Source organism: Nesoenas mayeri (genome assembly GCF_963082525.1).
Source record: "Nesoenas mayeri genome assembly, chromosome: 4".
Classification (NCBI taxonomy): domain Eukaryota; kingdom Metazoa; phylum Chordata; class Aves; order Columbiformes; family Columbidae; genus Nesoenas; species Nesoenas mayeri.
The window spans coordinates 11235636-11259846 of record NC_137540.1 but is presented as its reverse complement, the minus strand read 5'-3'; the positions used below and the strand labels follow the sequence as shown (position 1 = coordinate 11259846).

The 24211-nt window shown below is 35.1% G+C and overlaps 1 protein-coding gene across 1 annotated transcript; it reads right to left on the bottom strand.

The window, feature by feature from the left end:
- Positions 1–1515: 1515 nt before the first annotated feature.
- On the bottom strand, positions 1516–23861 carry USP53 (ubiquitin specific peptidase 53; the record flags this gene model as incomplete). Its single annotated transcript, XM_080344157.1, has 15 exons — positions 1516–2762; positions 3592–3691; positions 10837–10910; positions 13797–14529; positions 14741–14884; positions 16074–16223; positions 17149–17320; positions 17786–17935; positions 18432–18578; positions 19365–19470; positions 19811–19893; positions 19980–20093; positions 20329–20463; positions 21231–21323; positions 23718–23861. The coding sequence occupies 15 exons, from the start codon at positions 23859–23861 to the stop codon at positions 1778–1780; spliced, it is 3330 nt and encodes a 1109-aa protein (XP_080200283.1). The 3' UTR covers positions 1516–1777.
- Between the last annotated feature and the right edge of the window lie 350 nt (positions 23862–24211).

The following is a 24211-nucleotide window of genomic DNA, read 5'->3' as shown; positions in this document are numbered from 1 at the left end:
GAGATTAATCTGAGATACCTGCTTTGTTGCATATATCATGTTCCAGTTTTACTGTAAGCTACATGAATTTAAAAAATAAAGAGGGACCTTGACACAGAATAACAAAAACTACTGTTTAAATATATACCTTGGATAATCACGCTAAGCAATAGTCAACATTTGGTTGAAGCACTAAAACTCACATAAGGTTTATAAATGTATAAAAGCCTTTCTGACTAGCAGTGCAAGTATAAGCAAGAGTGTTTATTATGCATATTAAACCTTCTTGCATTATTTTCATGACTAAAAGGCATTTATGTTTAGATGTAATCAGCACCACCCCAAGTTAACCCTTTAGTACAAATAATGGCAAAATTTAGCCTTTTCAGATTGTGTGAGGCTTTGCTGACATTAATTCTAAGTTACACATTGTTTAATGTTACGGTAAGACTCTGGTCTCTGGTCTTGGGGCTGTCAGGAGGGAAAAATTCTGCTCACCCCTTTTTTCCCCCCAGGCCCCACTGGGCCATGTGCTGAGAGTTCTGTGCACTGATTGAACTAACCAAACAAAAGCAAACCAATCCTCCTCTTTGTTACTGAAATAAGTCAGGTTAACAAAAGACCTGGTAAATGCCAGAGCTGCCAAAACTGCAGGGCAGAGTGACAGAGCAGAGAGAAAGAACCTCCTCTTTTCACAGCACACTGCAGTGTGAAAGGCTGCAGGTTCAGTCAGCCTGATCCTCTAAAACAGAAGGTATGTAGGACTGCTTCAAATAGGAAACAAAGTTGTCAGTAAAATCAAATGTCCAATCCCCACTAAACATTGCTCAAAATGTCAAGCTGAAAAAGAGACAGGAAGTTCAATAAATAGCAGCATTGACTTTGCATGCAATTGTAGAATAAATCAGAACTGAACATAATAAATATACCTAAAACCTTACAAAATGAATCTTTCATAGCTGCATGATAACTCTGTATTTTAAAATTAGCATCCTATTCTGCTCTATCAGTTTGTAGCTTATGTCGTTAAATTGGATTTTAATAAGTTAAAGTATATAGCTTATATGGTGAACAAATGTGATAAATGTGTTAGTTTAAAAATGTATACAAACATAGAGCAGGCATGTCACTAGGACAGTACTACTGCCATTTACTTGAATTCCCTTTTAAAATCTTATTTAACACTTGCAAAGCAGAACCATTTTTACAGAAATATTAAGGCTTTTCAAATAACGAGTTAGAAATTCTCTGAGTAAACCTGTATTAAAGACACAAACGTTTCTGAAAGCACACTCTCAGAGAAGTCAGCTAAAAAAAGTGCTGCCTCCTGCTACCTGTCAGGACAAATGCTGCTCTATTATAGCTATATTGACTGTATTATATATGGTAATATGTTTATCCCTTTTGTTAGTCTAAGTATGTAGTGACCACAGTCTGAAGGGATACTTTTTAAACTGTAACTAATGAAATCTTACAAAATTAGCAACATCTAGTTGATCCCACTGCTGTAAAATGCATACACCCAAAGGGACCTTTTTTAATATAAACTGTAGAAGACAAGCCAAGTAACAGAGGTAAGCATTAAGGCAACTAGAGTAACAAATCAAAGAGCCAGAAGTTTAGCACCTCTTCTCCTCTGTTTGTCTCTATTTGCATATTCATATAAACAGTTACAACTCCTAAGCAAAGTACAGTCAACTGGGTACCTACTTATCCCACAGACATTCAAGGTTTGTGCCCATTTACAAACTACATGAAATGCCAAAGTGTGATCCAGGTTTTTTATTATTTGAAGGATCTATCTAGTGCAGTGTATGCCTTCTACATTTGCCTTGTACCTTTGCTCAGATGTGGGGTGCCTGGGCTCAAGAGTAGCATGGTATGTAGCACTCAGGTCTACTCCAGTTGGTGGAGGATGCTTTTCTTTGGGAAAGCTTCCACTATCCGTAAAATACAGCTTGGGTCTCTGATGATATTTCATCCTGTATGTGTCAGTCATACAACTATCTACTGAAAAATAAGTTGTTAGGGATACACTTTCATTTCCATCCACATAGCCAGCACTTGGTCCTGTATGACGAGGTCCTTTCTTCAAAAAGTTTTCAGACACGCTCCGGAAGTCATTAACTGCTAAGCGAGGTGGAGAATCCGCTTTATGAACAAACAATTCATTCCCTTGAAATGGCTCTTTCAACATTTGTTCGTTTATAAATATACTTGCTTCTGATACAGATTTTAAAGGTGTACCTGTTTGCCTTAATGGATTATTGTGCAACACCTCTGTCGATTTTATATCAGCTGCTGGGTTGTTTTCTGATCCTGGCAAAATATTCAGAGCATATTTCTTTGGTGGTAAAGGGGGAGGAATATTCTGGTAAACTGCTTCGGGGACCCAAAGAGCATCTGCCCTTCGGAATGGGTGCCTGGCATGTTCACCGGGAGGGGGAAGCACCATGGGCCTTTCTGACAGGTTCTGTGGCACACAAAGCGACAACCCCACCTTGGGACCAAATGTTCTTGCGTGGTGAGGCTGTGGCTGGGAAGATGAGTGAAGGTCATTGTTGATCAGCTTCCTTCCACAGACATTTTCTGTATAGGGGAGGGGTACGCCATCAGCACAGTACACTGACACATTCATCTTCTCAAACTTGTCTGGATTAAGCCACTCTGAAGAATTCTGCTCGTTTGCCTTGTTCCTACTTTCTGACTTAACAATGTCTTTAAGAACTGGCTGTAGACTTGATGATGGGAAAAGTTTCCTATTGGTCTCGGGCATTTCAGCTCTAAAACACAAAAATACACAGGATGTAAGTATCCATAAAAACACAAGAAAAAGCTCAAATAACCTAAGGATTTTTTCAAAGAGAGCTTTGGTAACACTGCTTAAATATTCAAACTGACTAGAGAACTGGGATCTCCTTAACATACAGCCATTTGATTAAAAGTTGTATTAAATAACTCCAAGTTTTCTTTGATTTGAAATGTAAAATGCCCCAAAAATCTCTGCAAGAGATTTGAGTATCTCTAAGGCAAGATAAATTCCTCCAACATTCAGGGATATGTCAAACATGACCTCTGCTCTCTTCTAAGCATCTTGGTGACTCAGTCTAATATATCCACTTTTCAAATATCAGATGTTAGTTCTGGGTGTTATATTTGTATTTAGATTCTTGATTTTTAGGAGGTACTGAGCACTTACAGTTCAAATTAGAAACAAGAAGTATATATCAGCAGCTTCTAAACAGAAGTTACCTTTTCTTCCCCTTCCAGCCAAACTTTTCAAAGCTTTATGGGGTTATTGCACTAACCACAAATTGGTTAATCACTGTCTGTTGTACTATATAAATTCAAAACGGAAAAAAAAGAATATTAAAACCCTTTTCTCTGGTAAGGTGGTTTAAAACAACGTAAGTTATTTGGTTCCACTGACAGCATCAAAACTAAAGACGGAGCATTTAGCTCTATCAATTACAGAAAATACAAAAGGCATTGTCTGTCAAAAATATTCAAGACTTTAGCTTTTGCATACTTAATAGTATTGATTACTATCACAAAACAGAATTCAGCATTTCTTAAAATATTACATAGTAAATTAACACTAGTATTAGTTACCTCTTCACTGGAGGACTGGGCACCTGCAAATGTAATTCTGGTGAGAAATTAACATGAGGTCTGTAGTTAACTTCTGAATTTATCTGGTCTTTCTTCAAGTCTGGGGATAGAAGAAAAAATATTTCAAAATAATCAGAAATACAGTCCTAAGTCCTTCCTTGTAATTCCTTAGAGGTCACAAAACCAAACAAAACACAACAGGACAAGTAATTATTTTCATGAATCAAAATAACCATTTTGAAGAAAATCCGTCACAGAAGGTAAGATCTTATATTTATCCAAAATAATCTGTAGGAAATGTTTGGTTTTTAATGTTACCAGAAAATAGTAATTACAATTTTGAAGTCCTACAGACATGCTTACAAGATCATCTTAACATTTCATCTAAAGTAAATTTTCAAAAGCAGATTTTTATGAAAGCACATTTATTCAAATATCTAGTCATTTAAATTACAAAATATTTATGATTTCTGAAATTTTACATGATGTAATAATAACCAAATGGAATTAATACTGTAGGGGTTGAGGGGCATTTTGTTTTTCAACTTCTTTTTTGTTCATTTGGGTTTTGTTGGTTGGGAGGGATGGTTTGTTTTGTTTATTAAGAAATGCAACATGCGTTCTTTGGAAAAGATTTTAAAATGTAACAACAAACTACAGTTCATAGAGATGTTGAACAGACAGAGAACACTCTCAGTTGCAAGACCTAAACACACAACATGAGAGTGCCTGGGCCAGCGCTACTACACTCACACTCCAGAAGCTCCTTTTATTCACCAGGCAAAGAATCACTCTCTGAAAATATACAGTTTCTGAACAATGCAGCTTCTAGTTGACAGTAAATAAAGGGAGCATTGAAGTATCCATGTTGACATCACATAGAATAAAACACTATCTTGGCAAGTGACAAGCAACAGTCTATTTGTTTAGAGCTAGATATTGCAAATTTTCCTAATGCAACGATTTGCCCATTATAATCAGTGACTTGGTCTGAAGCAATTCAAAAGCAGCTTTATTTTGTATATGTATAGACTAGCTCATATAACTACTATGCCTATTTCAGAAAAACAGGAATTAAATTCAAAACCAGCAGTATACATTGCCTGAGTTCTAGTAGAACAAACTCCTGTTAAGTGGACAGTACTAACTTAGCCAACTTCCAACTGACAACATAGGCTGTTCCATACTTTCATCAACAAAACGTACAAAAACTTTGAATCTATTATTAGATTAGAAAATCTTACCAAAATTATTACATTTTTAAATTTACTTGTTATTTCCTCAAGTTTAAATAAAGTCTTGGAACTTCTGACTCGTGAACACGAGTCAAAACATCAACAACAGAAAAGAACTAAATGAAAAACTTTGGGTGATGCTAGTGGGTGGTACGTGAGGGTCAATATCTGCTCTGTCTTTAACTGATGAAAGACTGAAGACACTAAATCTTTGACAAAGAACACAGGTTGTAGAGGCTAAAAAGGTGTATAGAACAAGAGACAAAGCTTCCAACATGGCTTTCCTTTGAGCCTCAACAAAAAAATTCTTGCTATTCTAGCATGAAAAAAAAATATCACAACTACTCAGAAAGAATATTTATGGGAAAACATCGTTCCTGTTGTTCCCGAGTGAGCCCCTGTGACTCTGGCAAGGGACAGGTAATTAACCTGAAAGAGCTAACTAACAGCAAGGTAATATTCCAAACAGAAAACATTTTATGCTGCTACAGATTTTAATGAACTGTAAATAGCTTTACTAATAAAAAAGCACAGGCCCTGACATTATTTACTGTGAATATTTCCAATTCAGTATCTGAGTCTCAATTTCAGGATACAGTCCTAGGAATGAATTAGTTAAATAATTTGCTAGATTAGCGGTGGCTGAAGCTAGCGTTCTGAGCTTTCAGACTTTGAATATATCAACTTTTATACAAGACCACGTATACTTAAAAATCTCTAAAAAATTGCCCATACAAGTGCTCCAGAATTCCCCAAAACACCTGATGTGAAGAGCACTCCAAGCCAAACTGTTAAGGAATTTAGCAGGTTCAATCCTTCCCAGAGGCAGTGACAGAACCCGGTCAGAAGGAGGCAGCAAAGGTTAATTAGCAGTTCCCTTGGCATGACCATGGCACATTCAGCCAAAGCTGCTCAGTTGATACCAGGTGGTTTGTGCCTTCAGAATTCCAGCTAACTTAAAAATAGATGTGTTATTTTCTCTTCTGCTGACAGGATATCCATGCATGGTTATAACCGAATGCAGACGCCATTGGGAATTTTGGCTGTAGGTTCTTTGCAAACCTAAATATGGGACAGACAAGCACTGTGCTCAGCTGGAGACTGACACCCTTATCAATGGGTCATAAGAATCTTACCAGTAAATGAAATGTAACTCTGGTTTCTCAAGTACAAACCAGTCTGCTTTTAAGATTTATAAATATCTATTTTCACATCTGAATAGCCAATCTAGATTTTCAAAGGATTTATAGCCATTCTATAGCCAACAGGTAAGACAGACAAGTTCTCCTCTAATGTATCCATTTACACCTACAGAACATTTGCAAAAATCTGCAAACTGCAATTTCTGAAGAAAAAAAAAAAATCAGTTTCCTTCTAATGTGTTTTAGCTGCATGTTTCCTGTATTTTTAATTATTTTTTTTTTTTAAAGTGGGCAACAAAAACACCCAAGGAGTAATATTTTTTGTAAGTAGCATTGTGGCAATTCCTCTCCCTGAACCCAGACATTTTTCTATATTGAATTGACATGACAAATGAACTTACTGGAAGCTTTAGAAATGTGGAAGAAAAACGTTGTACCAGTCAAGAAGCATTATAACACATTATAACTAGTCTAAAATAGAATGTTATTTTTAAAAAACAATGACCATCTTATATATAAAAAAAAAATCCTAATATTCAAGAAAGTTGCAAAGCATTTCTTCTATATTCACTAGTAGGGGTTTTTTGCCATGGCTTTAAACATCTGGGAAAAAATGAAAATAAAGTTTCACTGTTATTTTTGGGGGTAGGATGCTGTAAATGTGCATGTGTTTGAGAGTTTAAAAAAGTTCCGAGGTGAAACAACAGTTGACAAAGAACACCAACTATTACCCTCCTGATCTGCCTGTCTCAAGAAGTTTATCAGGTTTCTGGTTTAAAACCCAAACCTCAACCTTTGCATCACCTATTTTAAATTTTAAACTTCTCACATTAATAAAGTGAATTACAAATGTGAGAGCACTTTATATTTCAGTCGTCACGGGCTGCTTGGCTATATTTGGAAATTAAGAAATTTTAGAGGGTTGAGGGGTTTTTGGTTTGGTTGGTTTGGTTTGTTTGTTTAAACCATAATCTAGAATTTAAAGACACTCCAGTAAAGCATTTATTTGGTTTTGTTTCATGTTAAGTATTTAAACCTAACCCTCCCAACAGAAATGCCTTTTATTAAAAACGTCAAGAGTAGCAATTTCATGAAGACATCTGTGCCTTAGGAATCAGGGTTGTCACGAAAGCCACTAAAACGCCTTTATGGTTAAAAGTGATCATCAGTAGCTAGCACAGAGACTGCTCTAAAAATCCATTTTAAAATTCTAGAGCCCTTAGCTATTTCCAAGAATTATTGTAATCTTTCTTCAACTTGAAGAATGCGAGGTTGGAAATTTTCCCCTCACACTGTTCACATCACATGTTCTTTATAAACAAAAATATTAGCCTCCACAGTTCAAGTTCAAACTTCAGAAACGCCAGCTCATCAATATAAATTACAGATACTGTTTCTGCTTACATTATCCATTATTACTTATCCACATTTTCCTGCCAAAATCTGACCACACAAATTAGTGATTGGCCTTGTGGGACATTTGCTTAAGCACTTGTTACCTATTGCTTACTACAAGTGAAAGAAGCAGCCATTTAATCTGCATAACTGCTGTGTGATCCAATGTTACTATCTTTATAACACTCTAACAATAAGTTTATTTTTGTAAGTCAAGGACAGAATTCCAACTGCTGAACAGTGGCCTTATTCAGCTCCAGTTGAAAACAAGGAACTGGGGAGGCACAGTTATATAAATGGTGGGCATAATTAAACATCCAACATAACTTCCATAAGAAGATTTCCACACCAAAAAAACACCCAGAGAGATTTTTTTTTCAAGTTGCCATGAGCAGCTAACAAGGATTTTGTACATTCCATTCCTCTCTCAGAAAGTACTGGGCATTGTTTCTTAAAGTACTGTTTTCTAGGAGTTTGTTTTGTACTCACCTACCAGTTCATGTCTTGTTCATCATATTCAGAGGTAAAACATAACTGCAAACGACTGCTATTGTCCTTGCTAAAGGTGCCTTGACACACTTTTTACCAACCAAAAAACTGAGGCCAAATAAACCTTTAAGCCCACTTACAGGTGAACTGATCAAATTCCTCAATTTCCAGCCCATTAACTACTTCCACTAAAAGTACTGCTTTCCAAAACATGCACACATGTGAGAACTTCACACTTGATTTAGAATGCATACCTCTTTCTTATGAAACTATTCAAAAGTTAGTTACTGAATTAGAATTACTGAATAGATGGGATTTTATCATTGTTTCATGACAATTATTGTGACTTTTATGATAACTCTAAGGATCGCTTGGATTCACTACATTTTTTTGAAGAAAATGTATGATGCATGTTGAAAGTTATAAGTATACCTAAGTATGGTACATGGTTCTTTCCAGAGAATACACATTACTAAGCTTAAACATTTTTTGAACCCCCTATTTCTCATTCTGATAGAGTCCTTTATATATTTTTCACTAGTGGTTTTTGTTTTTTTTTTTCTTTTTTTTTGCTACTCAAGTGTTGAATTTTTTCACTAGTATGGGTAAGTATAGTATAGTATAGTATAGTACAGTACAGTACAGAACAAAAGCAGAATAAATGTCATGCAAAACCAGGTCTTTGCATTCCATTCAATATGAATTTCGAGTTTGGTTTTGTTCTTGTTGTTGTTGTTACAATAAACAAACACCAAATCAGTTTTCTTTCTACAACCAAAAAGAAGTTGGAATAATGACAAAACTGATATGGCAACCCTCCCCCCTGCAATTGAAGTCTTAGAAGAAACTAAACTGTACATTATTTGAAATGAAGTATGATATCTATAAAAATCAAACATTTCCTGGGGAAGTGGCCTAATATTTAGTGCACCTCTTTGTACAAGCACCATTCTATTGTTCCAGTAACAGTAGATAACATTTTGGCTGGCCTCATGCTGACCTATAATATTTATAAGTCCAAGGCATTTATCAACTTTATAAAAACCCAACAGACATATTAGTATGTAAAAGGAAGTAGACTTCCTTATTACAAGTGTTTCTTCCTGATATTGCTTCATATCTTGAAGGAAAACAAATGGTACCACGGTCTACCCATACATTTTTAAAAAAATGTCCTTAGTATCCACCAAGAAAGCTCATGGAAATGCTTTTGGGGAAAACACAGTGTCTTTTTGGGGGGCAGGAGGGGACTGGATGGGAAATAAATGTGCACACTTGCTAAAACAAAACAAAACAAAATATTAACCTGAGAAATAAGTTCTCAAAGCAGAATCTAAGCAATGGAAATAGATATTTACATGCGAACGTTTCCACTGGATTAAAAAGAAAGCATTAAGGCCAGTGAAAATGAATTATACTGGATATTTCATGCCGGCAGAGAGCCACCCAAAATCACAGAATCATTGAACAATAGAATGGTTTGGGCTGGAAATTACCTTTAAAGATCATCCAAGTCCAACTCCCCCACCCTGGGCAAAGACATCTTTCATTGCATCAGATTGCTCAAAGTCCCATCCATCCTGACCTTGACACTTCAGTGACATTACCCCTTGTCATGTTACTACAGGCCTTAATAAAAATCAGTAATACTGGCAAACAACAGTGGTTTTGGTTCCTGTACAGAGAACCTACACTGGCCCGAAGCAGTTACACATTGGCCACATAATAAGATGGCAGTGATGTATGACACGCACAAGGAAGGACAAACTGTTCTACCAACTTATAAAGCAAACGATTTGTAACAAAACACGTGAGGAGAGAAGCACTGTTTCAAGAAGAATCATTACATCCTGAGTTCCACCCCAAATTACTGTCTTTAAAATACAATCAGGTGCTACAAAAAAACTAAAGTCACGTAGCCTGTTACTTTGGTGCTAGAGGTCATGTGAAACAACTGTTGGGGAGACGTGTCATGCTTTTACGTGACTCAGGACACAGCTAGGCACTGCCAGGGCCATCTGAAAGGACATGCTAAGAACAGGTGAACTTCTGCTGTGCATATTCATGGCATAGCATAGAAGTCAGGAACTCCCACTGTATTAACACTGTATTAACACAATTTTCCTCACACAATGGTGGAGCACTGTAAAAAAACAAAACAAAACAAACAAAAAAACCCAACAAAACAAACAAAAAAAAATGAAAAAAAACAAACACAAAAATACCCACCAAAATCAAAGCCGCAGACCACAAAACCAACCAACCCCTCTGTCTGGGAACCCATATATAATGGCAGATAGCTAGAAATCCATTTATATTGTACATGTGCTCTACAAGAAAGCCAAGAAACTGAACAAATGAAAGTGCTCTGTGGAACAGAACGCTTCAAATACCCATGAAAAAAAGTGATACAGTTATTGAACTGCTGCTCCATCACATTTCCATCAAAACGTACCCAGAAGGGATATGAACACTTTCTATCTTTACCCATCAGTGTAACTCACTGAAAAGGTTAAAAACGTGAACAGGAACAGGATTTGGAATTTGCAAAAAGCCCACAAACCAGATTTCTTTTGCCATTTTAAAAAGAGAGAGTACACAGGCTCTGATGAGTCAGCTCTTCACTGAAAAAAGTACACAAAAATATTCTAACATCACGGCCAAAACAGCCACACATTCCATGCTGATTTTCTGCTAATCTACCTAAATACAGTTGATCTGATGCACAAATTTTCTAATTCTGAAATATCTGGCTACGGCTTGTAACAACAAAAACAAAAAAAGCCATGATAAATAGTATATACATTTTTCAATTTTATGAAATGTCATGACGTTAACTTATACAGCAAATTTACAAAATACAAAAGGCTAATCAGAAATCTGTCCAACTCTTGCGTGATATTAGTACGTTAGTATTAAGATTTTATACATCTACATTAATTTTTAGAAAACCTCTTATTCTTTATACTAGTTCAAGTTCTTACCATAGAAGTTTCTGTTCTGCTGGGATACTGAATGTAACACATTGTCAGCTTTTTTGGTCGACAAGGTCTGTTCACTGTAGAAGAAGCAAACATAAGTTGATGGCTTAAACTACTGATGTATGGTCACAAGCTTTATTGTCTTGAATGCGTAAAAACTTTGCCTATGTGAAAATGACTCTTATCATCCCTGTCATACTTTTTACTAACTCACACACATTACAGAAGATAGATAACAGTGGTGGCCCTTTAACACTTTTAACACCGCTCCCACACATGATAGCCTGTGCTCATGCAGAGGAATTTATTAATACCTAAAGCCTTTCAGATGGACAGGTAAAAAACATTCAGTTTGTGAGGCTGGCATTCCCACTTTGTTCTGGAGACTGGATGCCCACTCATCCCAGTCCTATTCTAGAGTATAACAGCAGCACACCTAATATGCAGCACACAAGATTTGCTTTTTAATATCTCATCAGCCTGCTTAATAAAGACAACTGGTTCCCAAAGTTATCAACAACAGAAAAATGAACTGTCACCCGTGAGAAACAACTACCACTTGGTCTTTCATTCATAGGGCTTTCATTTAAAAAACTTTTTTCTCAAACTGTAAGCAAACTGGAGGATTGCAGCAGCAATCCCAAGAGAAGGGGGGAAAAAAATCAGCAGATTTAGTAAGTCTTGCTGCTTTAGTTAAGTAAAGAGCATGCCAACCCAGACAGGGAGCTGACAAACACCCTGCCAATTCCTTCCTTCTCCAGAAGTAAGGCAGGGAAGAAAATACACAGCGGCAATTAAAATAAAAATAAAAAATAAAATCTTGTTATTGAAAGGACAGGAAAACAAGAAAAATACTGAAAGGGTCAGGAAGAAGGGAGAAAAAAAAAACTTAATAGGAAATAAAACACTTTTTTTTTTAACCTTCTAAAAGGTAAAAACCTTTATTTACCTTCTTTTTCTTTTTTTTTTTTTTTAATTTCTAAAAGAACTCTCACATAATCAATTTGTATTGTGCTGTTTTTATGAGAAAAACCTGAATGGGTAAAAGGGAACGAGTGGGTGTAGTCAGTCAGTTCCAATTACCAGTTATAGAAAATTCTTCTGAAAGCCCCAAGAAGTGGGTTTTATTTTTGTCTGACAAATATTTAAACAACAGGGTAAGTAGATTATTAATGAACTAAGTTGCTTCAAATTTATCATAATCTCTTTCACAAAAAGACATGCAGCATTTGGGCATCCCATTACCTCTTGGGCATGTTTAAAAATGAGGCATGATTAAAGCTGTAGAAATCACTGTTCAAGGCAACTGTAAGCACTGAAAAGATAAACATGGCTTGGAGTGGCTTTACACATATTTATATTATTATCCAATAAAAGCCCATAAGGTTCTGGTATAGTGGGGTTTTGTACAGTTGGGTGGGAGGAGAAAGGTGGGAGTAGGTGAGGAAAAGAGGGGAATAGATAAAGGCACGACGTAAAAAGTGTTTTTTAATGGGAAGTGGACACTACAGTCATAATCTCCAGTTCAGAAAGTTCATAAAGCAGCCAAACAGGTCAAAAGAATACACTTAGAAAATACCACTCTATCTGTTGTCTTCTTTCATAAGCATCTGCTACCAGCTACTGGTATAGACTGAATGCACGTTAGAGAAACCTTTGCTCCTATCCTGGCACGGTCATTTTTCTGTCTTTATTTATGCTTCTACATGTAAAATAAAGTAATTCCCTAGGAAACTAAGAACTAAGGAAATAATTGATTTTGTTTTCTTGCAGTTCCAAAATAATCAAAGGTATTTCAATTCATCCAGAAGCTGTATTTTCTATGTTTTAAATAAAAATTTTGTTTTGATAACTTGCTATAACACTTTATTAAATACATTTTAAAATTTTGCATCTCTGCTTAGAGAAGTCAGAGCCTTTTCATTTCCTGGTATTTGCTATTCTCTTTTCACAATAATGTATGACTCAAAATTTGCTCAAATCCAGCAATAATTTGTGACTAAGCTTGGTTTCACAATTGTGCTCTTCCATTTTATGGACATAAACAACATTCAAAAGAAGATTGTATGGGTTCTAGTAGGAACTAAGTTCCACATAAGGTTTAAGATGCAGGATACAGAAAACCGCATGCAGAAGGTGAATAACTTTATATTTCACAACGTCATAAATGATTTAAGTTGGAAGAGAGCTCTTCATATCATCTAGTCCAACTCTTCCTACCAAAACAAGGGTCAACTACTGCAGGCTGCCCAGGATCACGTCCAGTTGGGTTATGAGTATCTCCACAGAGACTCCGCAGCCTCTTTGGATAACACACTTGTTACTAGCATACATCAGTTCTCAGTAAGTTTAACAAAATTTGGCTGCTAACCACATTTTTGGCCAGTTTTAGTAACTTTACACTTTTCCACAAAGATCTCTTTCAAGCAGGTCAGTGAATTATCAAGTGATCAATATGTATCTAGTGTGTTCTAGAAAACTGAATTTCAGAACAATGACTAGTAACAGTATATAAGACTCATCTACTGACATTCCCATCTTTTTGTTGGGGGCCTGTCTGTACAACTGTTATAGATAAGATTCATATAGATTCCTGTATTCCACTACAGATGCAAGTCACCCACAATCTAAAATGGTTGTAACTAAGGAAGTGTAGCAATTATTTCAAATTAACACACCCTGCCCCTCAGCAGGGCTTAGCAGTTCTGGCCCAGTGCCATAATAATGTGGCTCAATGCCTTCCACACAGAACTAGTGTTGTAGCCTCAGAGCAAAGGTAAACTTTACCCTTAATTGTCCGCACCCTTATTTCTAGATATGTTACTAGCTTTCTAGATACCTGACCTCAAGCATATGGAGCTCCAAAGCATGTTTTCTTGACTGGTTTTGAAACACATAAACATCAGAACAACTTATTTGACTGTAAAGAAAATCTGTATGAGTTCTAAAAGCAAAAGCATTACCTGCAGGAAGCACTTTCTTTAACATTCTTGACATCTGCTGCATTGATTCCTTCAATAACAGGTGAGTCTGGGTTTGCAGATCCATTGCTGATATGATCACTGCTTTCATATCCAGATTCTGTCCTCTGAATCTGCCAGTTATCACCATGGATTTTTCTCTCTGTAAATCCTTTGTTTTTTTCAGCATTCCCTTTCCCCTCCGAATCCAGTGAACTTCGACTTCCTGTATCCTGTTTTGTTTCATCTTCATATATAGTCATTAAACCTTTCTGAATTTGGTTCTCTTTTGGCCAATGGTTAAAGCTTCGTTCCTTTTCATGCTTAGGTTTACTGTTCAGATTTGCCTTGTGCTTTGGGCTATGCTGCTTTTTCTCAGTCTCACTGAAAATACTGTCTACATTTAGTGTTTCTCGCATAGGTTTCCAACCTTTACTTCTGCTTCTGCTGCTGATGATACTTCCTTTGTCCCTAGATTCTTGACTAGTGTCTGTATCGTAGCCAGTGACACCATCAGTCCGGGTCCTGATCATTGGTTTCTCCCCAGCAGGAAAAGCTTCTGTTTTATTCGATCCAAGCACCTGTATAGAAAGCTTTGCTTGGTGAGGTGCATTGTCAGGCTTATAGGAGCCTCTGCCCTGGCTGCTGTATATGCGCTGATCAGCACATTGTCTAAGTCCATTTCCAACTGGAGGAGACCCGGATTTAACATTGGAACGATCTTCCCCAATCAAATCTTTTAAGAAGGAAAAGAAAAAAACACCATTAAAGGGCTCATTAATATTTAACTGATATCATTACAGTACATATTTTTCTTATACTATCTCAACAAATTTGGTATGTATTTCAGAACACTGAAAAAGAGGAAACTCCAATCTTACAGTCTGTTCTCTTAAAAGGAGCTAGTATTGATGCTAGTATTATCTGGTCACATTTTTAAAACGTACCTCTTTGTCTCCCAGACTCTTTTCTTGGTCCTTTGTCTGCATCTTTTCGTAAAGATGAGAAGTTTTTCATATCAGCAGCTTTCTGAGCACATTCTCTGGATAGGTCCTTTAGCCTGTCCTTTTGATCACCATAACCCAACTTAGCTGCAAAATTAGTTTTTGTCAAAGATCATTACTAAAAAGTTATTCATAATCAAACACACAAATATATTTATGTACCACAACATCTAAAAATCGGTACTACTTAAAAAGACTAATTAATTACATAACACGGATTAAGAAAATGAGAGATATATAGTATAGATACAAGCGTAGAGGTATCTCCAAGGAGTCCACTAAATGGAACTCATGAAAGTAACCTTAGTATTATGTAAAGCATATCTTACAAACACCTCAATAAAATGAAATGCTCAAGCCATTTTCAAAGCAGGCACTACTTACATCTTTTTTTTTTTTCTTTTTTTCAATTATACTGAAAAACTGAATTTAAATTTAATCTTGTCTAAATGTGAAAGTTTGCTTTTAACAAAACAGTGGAGTCACTGCTTATGAAAACAAATCTATTTCTGAAGAGGTAAATAGTGAACATTTTTGAGTCATCACTCCATCAGAAAAAAAGTTATCAAGCTGAGCATTCTCAGATTTAAAAAGTCTAGGAATTCAACAATAATGACAGAGGAGAAACAGATCCCAAGAGAAGGCAGCACCTCTCTGCCTGAGAAGTATTGGAAGCTTGGAGCAAAGGCATTGACAAGTAATGCAGAAGTCACTGCCTCATATGACTAAAAGCTTGACTTGCTTGAAAGCCTATGTACAAATAGAATGGATGTTTAAACAGGTAAGACAAATTTTTTACTATTCTTTCCAAACATAAGATGAAGTCAATTAATATATAGGGCTACAAATAATGCTGCATGTCACAATACCACTGGGTAACAGCGTTCCTCAAACAGCCAATGATACAGAGAGCCACATCACATGCTCCAAAAGGTGAAACAAACTTCAAGTTTCTAATGTGCCTTTTAACCAACAATATGATTGGAAGGCAGGACGATGTTTGAGAAATGGATCAAGACGTCAAGAGCTAATTTCGTACAGGAATAAAGAGAAGTAATAAGTTTTGCATTTACAGTGCTCCAGAAAATTTAACATTCTATGGCAGATAGTACTTAAATGTTAGTTGTCATTCAAAGATTCAATCAAATCAATGATGGAATCCTTGCTTTAGAAAGAGTTGTAATCCAGAGGTTATAACACACCTGAAATGCTGCCAACTTAAATATTTCCTAGTGAAACATGTTTGGGGTTTTCTTTGGGGGTGTGAAGTACATACCTGGACCTCTACCACCACTAGCTTGAATATGGCTTCTATTGAATGCTGAATTATCTGGCTGAAGTTTTTTATTACTCCTTTGATTAGTGGGGTCTCCAATTCCATTCTCTTTCATGTGGTCTGATTTAGGAGCAGAATGTTTTTCAGATCCTATAAATAAGATATCTATCTTTAGAAAGCAAAGACTTCCTAATTTAAATCTAAATTAAAAAATAAGAAAACTTCAATTGCAGATTAAAAAAAAAAAAAAAAAACACAGAAGAAAAAAACCCCACCATATTCCAATATGCTAGGCAATAAGGTTCTGTAACATTTTATACATTGCTGTATTTACAATGGCAAACTGTAGTGGAATAGGGTCTTCAATTCTTTCTTCCCTGAAGCAGTTTATGTCCTATTTCTGCTCATTATGTGAAGAGGAACAAGTCAAATACAATTGGCCTTTTATTCAATTTACTTGCATGTTATGTTTAACATTAAAAAACAAAACAGAACAAAAACAATACAGCAGTACAGACTAGAGAATCAAAAGACAGGATTCTTACATATTGAGGACTATGCTATTAAAATCTCTGAGAAAATAAGTTTCCTGCAGCTCCTGATTTTTCCCAAAGTTCTGAATTGGTGCTCTGTGTGTGTCTACATAAACACATACAAATACACACTCTCTGAATACAAGTCTGTATTTGTATGATGTTTTACTTAAAGTATCTTTTTATAGCATTTTAAAAGATATTTTAAATGTATCAATTTACACACAAGAACATCCACATATACAAATATACTACAATTGCCTTCTGAAATTCTGAAGTTACATGCAGTTTTGGTCAATCTACAAGAGAAAAATATTTTTTCCCCCATTATCCACGAGTCTCAATTTGTATTCCCATATCAAACACAAAACACAGCTCTAATATTAAATATATACACTAATCTTTTTTCTTTTGAGACCCTTTATATAATTATTGATAAAAGTATTTAAGAACAAAGCAAGTATTCTATTACCTTCTCCTTTATAATCCCTATTTCAGAAATAGAGTTGATACTATAATTTAAAAAAAAAAGTTTTAATTACCCAAGTCTTCCCCATTTCCTCCTGCTGCTTTGCATTGAGACCAGTGAATAATCTGTTTTGGAGCATCTTCTGGAGATACAGCTGTGCCATCCGGGTTAGCATAAAATAGCAACAACGGCTGAAAGTGACATCGAATGCACTTGGAGACCACATCTTTCCATTTTGTTCCAATCTAAGAAAATTTTTAAAAAGGTTGCTTTATCAACACCATTGAATCTTATTATGGAAAGAATAATTTATTAAGCGACAGACACCAAACACCTAATTCCAAAGGTACATTAAGATTCAATATTTTGACATAAGTTATGTAAACTGTGGCAAAAAGCTAGAACCAGTATTACATGGGATAACAATCAGAACATCAACACTATAAATACAGCAACCAGTAATTAAGTCTTCTCTTTCTTCATTAAAAGAAGTACAAATTCAACAGTAGACAAGTGCATTAACATTCTGAAACATTTGGAAGGCCAAACTGAAAAATAGTGAATTCTAAAATTCATTTGTGAAAACTGATCTACAAAACCAAAGGCTCATTAAAGACATTTGTTTGACTTGTTTCTATTTTAGTGTCAGAAGAATGCATTCTAGAAAAGTAATGAGTAATAAATTGGGTAGCAATAAAAACAATATTTACCTCTTTTACATTAGCATCATCAAACAGCACCCATTTGCAACTCTTGGTGTGAAAGGCAAAGGCACAGTAATGTCGGCTCGTATAGCAAATCATTCCCACAAGAAAAAGTTCACTGTTTTTGGCATTTTCATCTGTAACCCTATAGAACAGCTGTAAAAATAGTTACATACTTTAAAAATGTGTGTAAAACACCTGAATTTCCAGACCTACTACTGGCATTTCACCAAGGCAATTGGTATTAAATTCCCTGTTTTGTTGTAAAACTTTTAAGGCGTATAAATAATGATTTTTTGCACTTATTAGGTCTATTTTAATGTTTACTTTTGCAGAGTTGAAGGGGTAAAACAATAATGTTCAGGAATAATTCCACAAATTTCAAAGTGAACAAGATATTTCTAGATATTCAACTAGGAATTCACCTACACTCATCTTTGTACTTAGGCACAAGACCAACACTTCTGATGAGACTTCTTCCTCTCACAGAAACTATATCAACATTACATTATAAAGAATGGTAAAAGTAGACAAACTTTGTGCATTTTAAAAATACATATGTATATATATATTTGCATATATTTGCATACACTTAAAATACAAGTTAAATTAAATTCTAGAATAAGCAAATAGTAAGTTTTAGGTCAGATACCCCAGGAAGATAAAGTTGTGTTGCCAGATTCCGCATAACCTCTTCTGTCAGATCAGAGTGTTCTGAATCCCAGACCAAACCGATTGTGACAATCTCAGGACAATTCATAAGAACACGACGAATTTTTATTTTTTGACCACAGTTACTCTAGGGGAAAAAAAAAAAAAAAGTGATAGGAAAGAAAACAAAGATGTGTAATAAATGGAAGTTCAAATTTGAGTTACTAGACAGGAAATAGTGCAACAAAACAACTCTGCAACCTCTTCTAATTCTCATGATGTTTGTTTCTCACAATTTAAAGATAAAATTCTTCATCATAAAAACACTATGATGAAGACTACAGCTAAACTTCTACATCCAATCACCACCTTAAAACAGAAGTCTCTGAAAACATGGAAGTCACCGTGACAATTTCTCTTTTGTTTCCCCTCCATTTCATCATTTAAGCTTAGGTCTATATGTTCTGTGTACTTCTCCTAAATTAACAGTACTGACATATGACCACTTAAAGAAGAGAGGAATTAAGCAGAACAAGCTAAAAGAGACTACTTTTATCAACAGAAGCACAAAATTACTCCAACAGAAGACAGTGTTGTCAAGCTGTCAGTGTATATGAACTAAAGCAGCTTCATTCAGAAGATACCTTTTCCAACCAATCAAAAAAAACTAGCTGTATGTTGAATGTGGAGTGAAGAATACAACACAGACCTAATATCTTGACTTTCTAAACAGGCCATTTGCACCTACGATACTGTGTTTATCTTTAACTAGAGCAAAAAAAAGAAATAAATTTAAGGGCTTTTCTACCCTAAGCTGGACTTCACTTAAATGGTCACAGGTAATCCTGCTTTTAGGGGAATACTTCAGCATGATTTAATACCCTAAAAAGTTCTCCCTTGTATCTTCAAGTAACGCAACATCTTTTGTACTTACAGGACAATTTCTATAGTCATCAGTAGTATTTGCTGCCTGCAGCAACTCTGCAAACATTTCCGGCTTGAGACGTTCATGCCTCTCCATCATTCTTTCTACTTCATTACTGTAAAAAATAAATGGAAATCACTGTGGATCTCTCTTCTTAAGAGTTAACAAATTTCAGTCAACTCTCAGCTCTATCTTATGACTAAAAATAAAAGGTATGGAGGTAAAACAGTAGCAATAAGTACTGTACAGTAGGAATACATATTTTGTCAAGCTCTCTCTATATCTTGCTTTTGCCTTTGCAATCCAAATGTTACTTTTGGACAGAATCTCAACAGCACATTTTAAAAAAAGAATACACATTCATTTTTAACATTTACAGCATTTCTCTGGCATGCTTTGATGATTACTGGAAGGGTATCTCATTTTTCTTTATATACAAGAATAAAATCTCTTACCACAGGGCTGTGGTAGAAATATAACGCACAAATTCTGTAAAAGGCAATGGGTCTGATGATGCTCCACAACTGCGACAAACACACTACAAAAATAGAAACACTTTTGTTTTTATTTATTCAGGACAGTGAAAACAAATTATTTGTTAAAGCAGCCAAATAAAGGTCTGACCTGTTCATACAGTGTCATAGCAAACTTCTGATGAGAAATACAGGACTTTGAAGTGCACATATCTGTTTCACTGTTTGGCACAAGGTGAAAATGAATCCTCTCAAGGATATTTTCCTAAACAGAAATAATAACGTAAATATAAACAGAACTGATCGAGTAGGGAGCAAATGCAAGATTACTCCATTCCACATTACCAGACACTTACTCCATGTTTCCCTAACCTAGCATAATAAAGGTCAGTAATATTACATGTATCTCACCTGTGAGCCTGGAGCTACCAAAACAACAGGTCAGCTTGTCGTCCACAAAACTAACATAATTCTACTCAACTATCACAAAGAATACTTACAAAGCATTCTGCTGCATCATCCATGAATCCAAGCTGGAAACGCTGTTCATCTTTAAAGCTTTCTGCCAGGGCATGTCTCATATTATCTGATGGGAGTGCTTTTTCTCGACTGTGTTGAAATTGTGAAAATATTGCCTAGGATGAAATAGATTGCTTAGCTTCATTAGCCACTTGACTGGACACTGTGGTTCTACACAAATACATCAATTCTTATGCAGCATGCCTAAACAGCAAATACATTAAAATATTTATAAATCCATGCAACTTTAGAAATTACTGTTTTCTCTTAAAGTTACTTAGGTTCTGTGTTCTGTTACTCCTTCCATTATAAAATGTTATGCTACCAAGCTGAACTTTGAACTACTAGAAAAACAACATCTAAGTATATAAAAATGCAAGTGATTGGCTTTAGCTTCCAAAAGCTAAACAGCCCTAGTCTGTAGTTATGCAGCCTTTTTTATTTGGCCACTGGAATAGCAGTTCATGCACAGGTATCTCATTTTTACAGATAATGTGTATTTCTTAGGGCATAATCTAATACTACTTGGGTTAGTTTAACACCCTTCATTCATGAAATAACATATACATTTACATTACTACTTCAGACAGGAGTGTATCTTTATTAAAAGAATGGATATGCAAAAAACTCCCCTAAATTAGGTAGAATGATGATAATTCTTATTATTAAATCAGATCTCTGTTGAACCAGCACACAAAATACAAGAGAACAGGTCAATATCTGCAGTTCTAGAATACGAAAATAAACTGCACTTGGTTTTTTTTCTTCAGCAGTAGCTGGCTACTACTTTCCTTTTTGGCAGATATGTATGTAAGTGACCTCATCATTTAGCAAGTAAGGGAGGTTGATTTTTAAAGAACTGGAAGTTCCAAAAATTATTTACCTTTAAAGCACAAAATATGCACGCATCTCCCTGACACACATGTCCAGTTAAACCTCTTAAACTTCGTCGAAATATGTCAAGTTGCCATAATACCTATAAAAATAAAGTTTCATGGAAAATATATTAGTTCTGAAGGCTCCATGTTTAACACAGCTACATATATCAGATTTTCGTAAAAAAATAAAAAATCACATAATACATACAACTTGAGCACCAACATTGCTACAAGAATGAAGGTCCTTTTCCATTCATTTGGTAAACTGTGGAAGGTTCTCAGTCACCGCTCACAAAATTTAGATCTCCATTTTAAACTTTTTGAACCAATGGCAAACAATGAACTTTTGTAAAAGGATCTGAAATACTCTTAAGGAAACAAGCAGCAAGCTAAACTGTGTACAGAGGTTGAAGTAGTCTTCTTATGGCTTTACATAAGAGGAAAGCAGCTATAGGGTTTACTTCATTTCTCTCTCCCTCCCTCCACCTTTGTACTTTCTTTGAAAAAAAAAAAAGATGGAAAAATGGAAATTGAATTGCTAGGTAAAGCGCAATCATAATTTCAAGTCTATGCTACATTCTTATGTTCTCTTACTAAAATGATTGTTGTTACAGTTGTTTTTCCACAGATAATCCTGGTGCTTAATCAGACATAAGTTTCTACCTTTTATTTGTGTAACTACTCTATATAAAAGTAATGTCAGCTTGGCGACACTACACTGCTTACAGTATCTAATGTATTATGGGTACACAATCAGTGTAGCAGTTCAGAAAGCTGCCCATTATTTAAAAAAATAAAATATAAAATAAAATAAAATAAAATAAAATAAAATAAAATAAAATAAAATAAAATAAAATAAAATAAAATGGCTCCTCAAGATGCATAGTAACACAACAGTTGCAAATCCAGGGAAAAGAAAAATCCTAGCTTTAAACATAAAAGCTAAAAGGAATTAGGATGCACTTGAAAATGAGTATCAGAACTTCAGTACTGAAGGTTGAACAAAGGGGAAAAGAACACATTTCTCCTTGTAAAACATCAGTTACCAATCATCAGCCACCATTTGATAATCAACAGTAGGTTGTGAAGTAGTAAGATTGTCTGAAACTATAAGTAAAAATGACTTAGGGTTTAATTTTAGGGCTCCCTAGGGGAAAATAGCAAAACTGCAAGATAATATAGGTCATGCTGTTTCCATTGAATGTAAATCAGCAAACTCATTCTACTAAATCTGTTGTATATTTTTACATACTTAGATACCATATACATGTACACCATATAAATATATTTCTCATATTTTTGATGTTTAAAACCATATCACTTTTAAGACAGTATTTTTAGGCAGTCTATGCACCTATTAAGCCCTTTGCCAGTTTGGCAAGTAATTCTAGTACAATTTGAAAACAATCAGGTCGAAAATCTAGGCATTACTACTATATATATTGTTCTGCTCTTTTGCACAGCCTAGAAATTTGTTGTTGTTGTTAATTTTAAGATTCAAAAAGACTATAGTATAAACTAAGCTGTGCCTGGTATTCTGACTTGCAGACAACTTGGAAAGGCTAGGACTGCCCTGTCACAGAATTCAGCAGTCCCCATACTCTCTGTTGTAAGTAGGCTTGTAAAAGCTCAATTTTTTATCACACTAATGTCTCTGAGAGATCTAAAGAGCTACTTGAGAGATCTAAAGAGCCAACATTTATTCAATTACAATTCACGTAAAAACAGAACAGTGGGCAGGTAAACACATGCAAGAAGTTGATTTGTAATACTTATAAATAGTAAAAATAAATCTAAGTCATATTTCATTGCTATCAAGTATATCTCCTACTTTAATTCCACAAATCTTTCCTAAGATTAGAATCGAAGTTTCCAACTTTATGTGCCATATGTCTCATATGTCCCAATACCACAGACTCACATGCTAATTCTGACAACGTGGCATTTTAATAAAAATAGTGTCCTATTCAAAACAAATAGTAGTACTGTTTGCACCACACTAAAAAGTAAATTTTAACAAGTAATAAAAATGCTACATTTGACAGAAACATTAGTTTTAAAATTCAAGCAGTAAGTTTTAAAGTTATGAGTCACAAGTTTCCAAATATGAAAGTGTTCCTGATATTCTTAATGCATGCAAACAAAATGGCATCCTGTCATTTTTCTCAAAATTAAATATTTAATACTCACAGTCTATTCCTTCAAATGAAACGCTAAGTAAAATTACTTCCACATAGTTGTCTCTTTTTCTACGATTGCCACCTTTTCTTTTCCAGGACAGTCCTGCTATTCTGTCTTACTTGCAATCATTAAGAAGATTAACTGAGAACGGATTTTAACACCATTGAAAAGTGAGCTGTATTTTTCTCTAGAATTCACATACTGCAATACAAATGGTAAAAACAGCATTGCCAAGAGAACACTTTTCCTACTATGACCATCTAAGCTGCTACAAGACCAGAACTGTTTAATAAATAAAGTTTTTTTCTCACCTGAACAGCACTATTAAGAAAGCAGCTGTTTTGACCTGGTTCATTTAATAAGCCTTTTGTAGGGGCCAGGGACAGTATACTTCCAGGCTGATAAACTTTTCCAAGGTTACCCCCAGGTCTTCTTAAGAATTTCACCCATGCCATTATTTTTTAGACTTTATAATTGTAATATTTACACTTAAATATTTAAGGATATGATGGGCGCAAGGCAAAGAAGAAGGTTCTAAGAGAACTGCTCCAAAGTCACGGCATTCCATTCAACTCTATGCAATAGTAACCATTCTTGGGTTTAAGTCCATTTTCCATGAGCAGCTGTCAGCCATCTATCAGGATCAGTCTGTCAGTTAAAAGACAGCTATAAAAGATTTTAACTCAGACTTTTTTTTTTAAGTGTCCAGTTAAGGTTAAAGTGTGTTAAAAGGTATTAGAATAAAAGTTCTTATTAAGCAAGTTGCACAGTAACTGATTTCTTCTTCGAGTGATATCAATAGAGT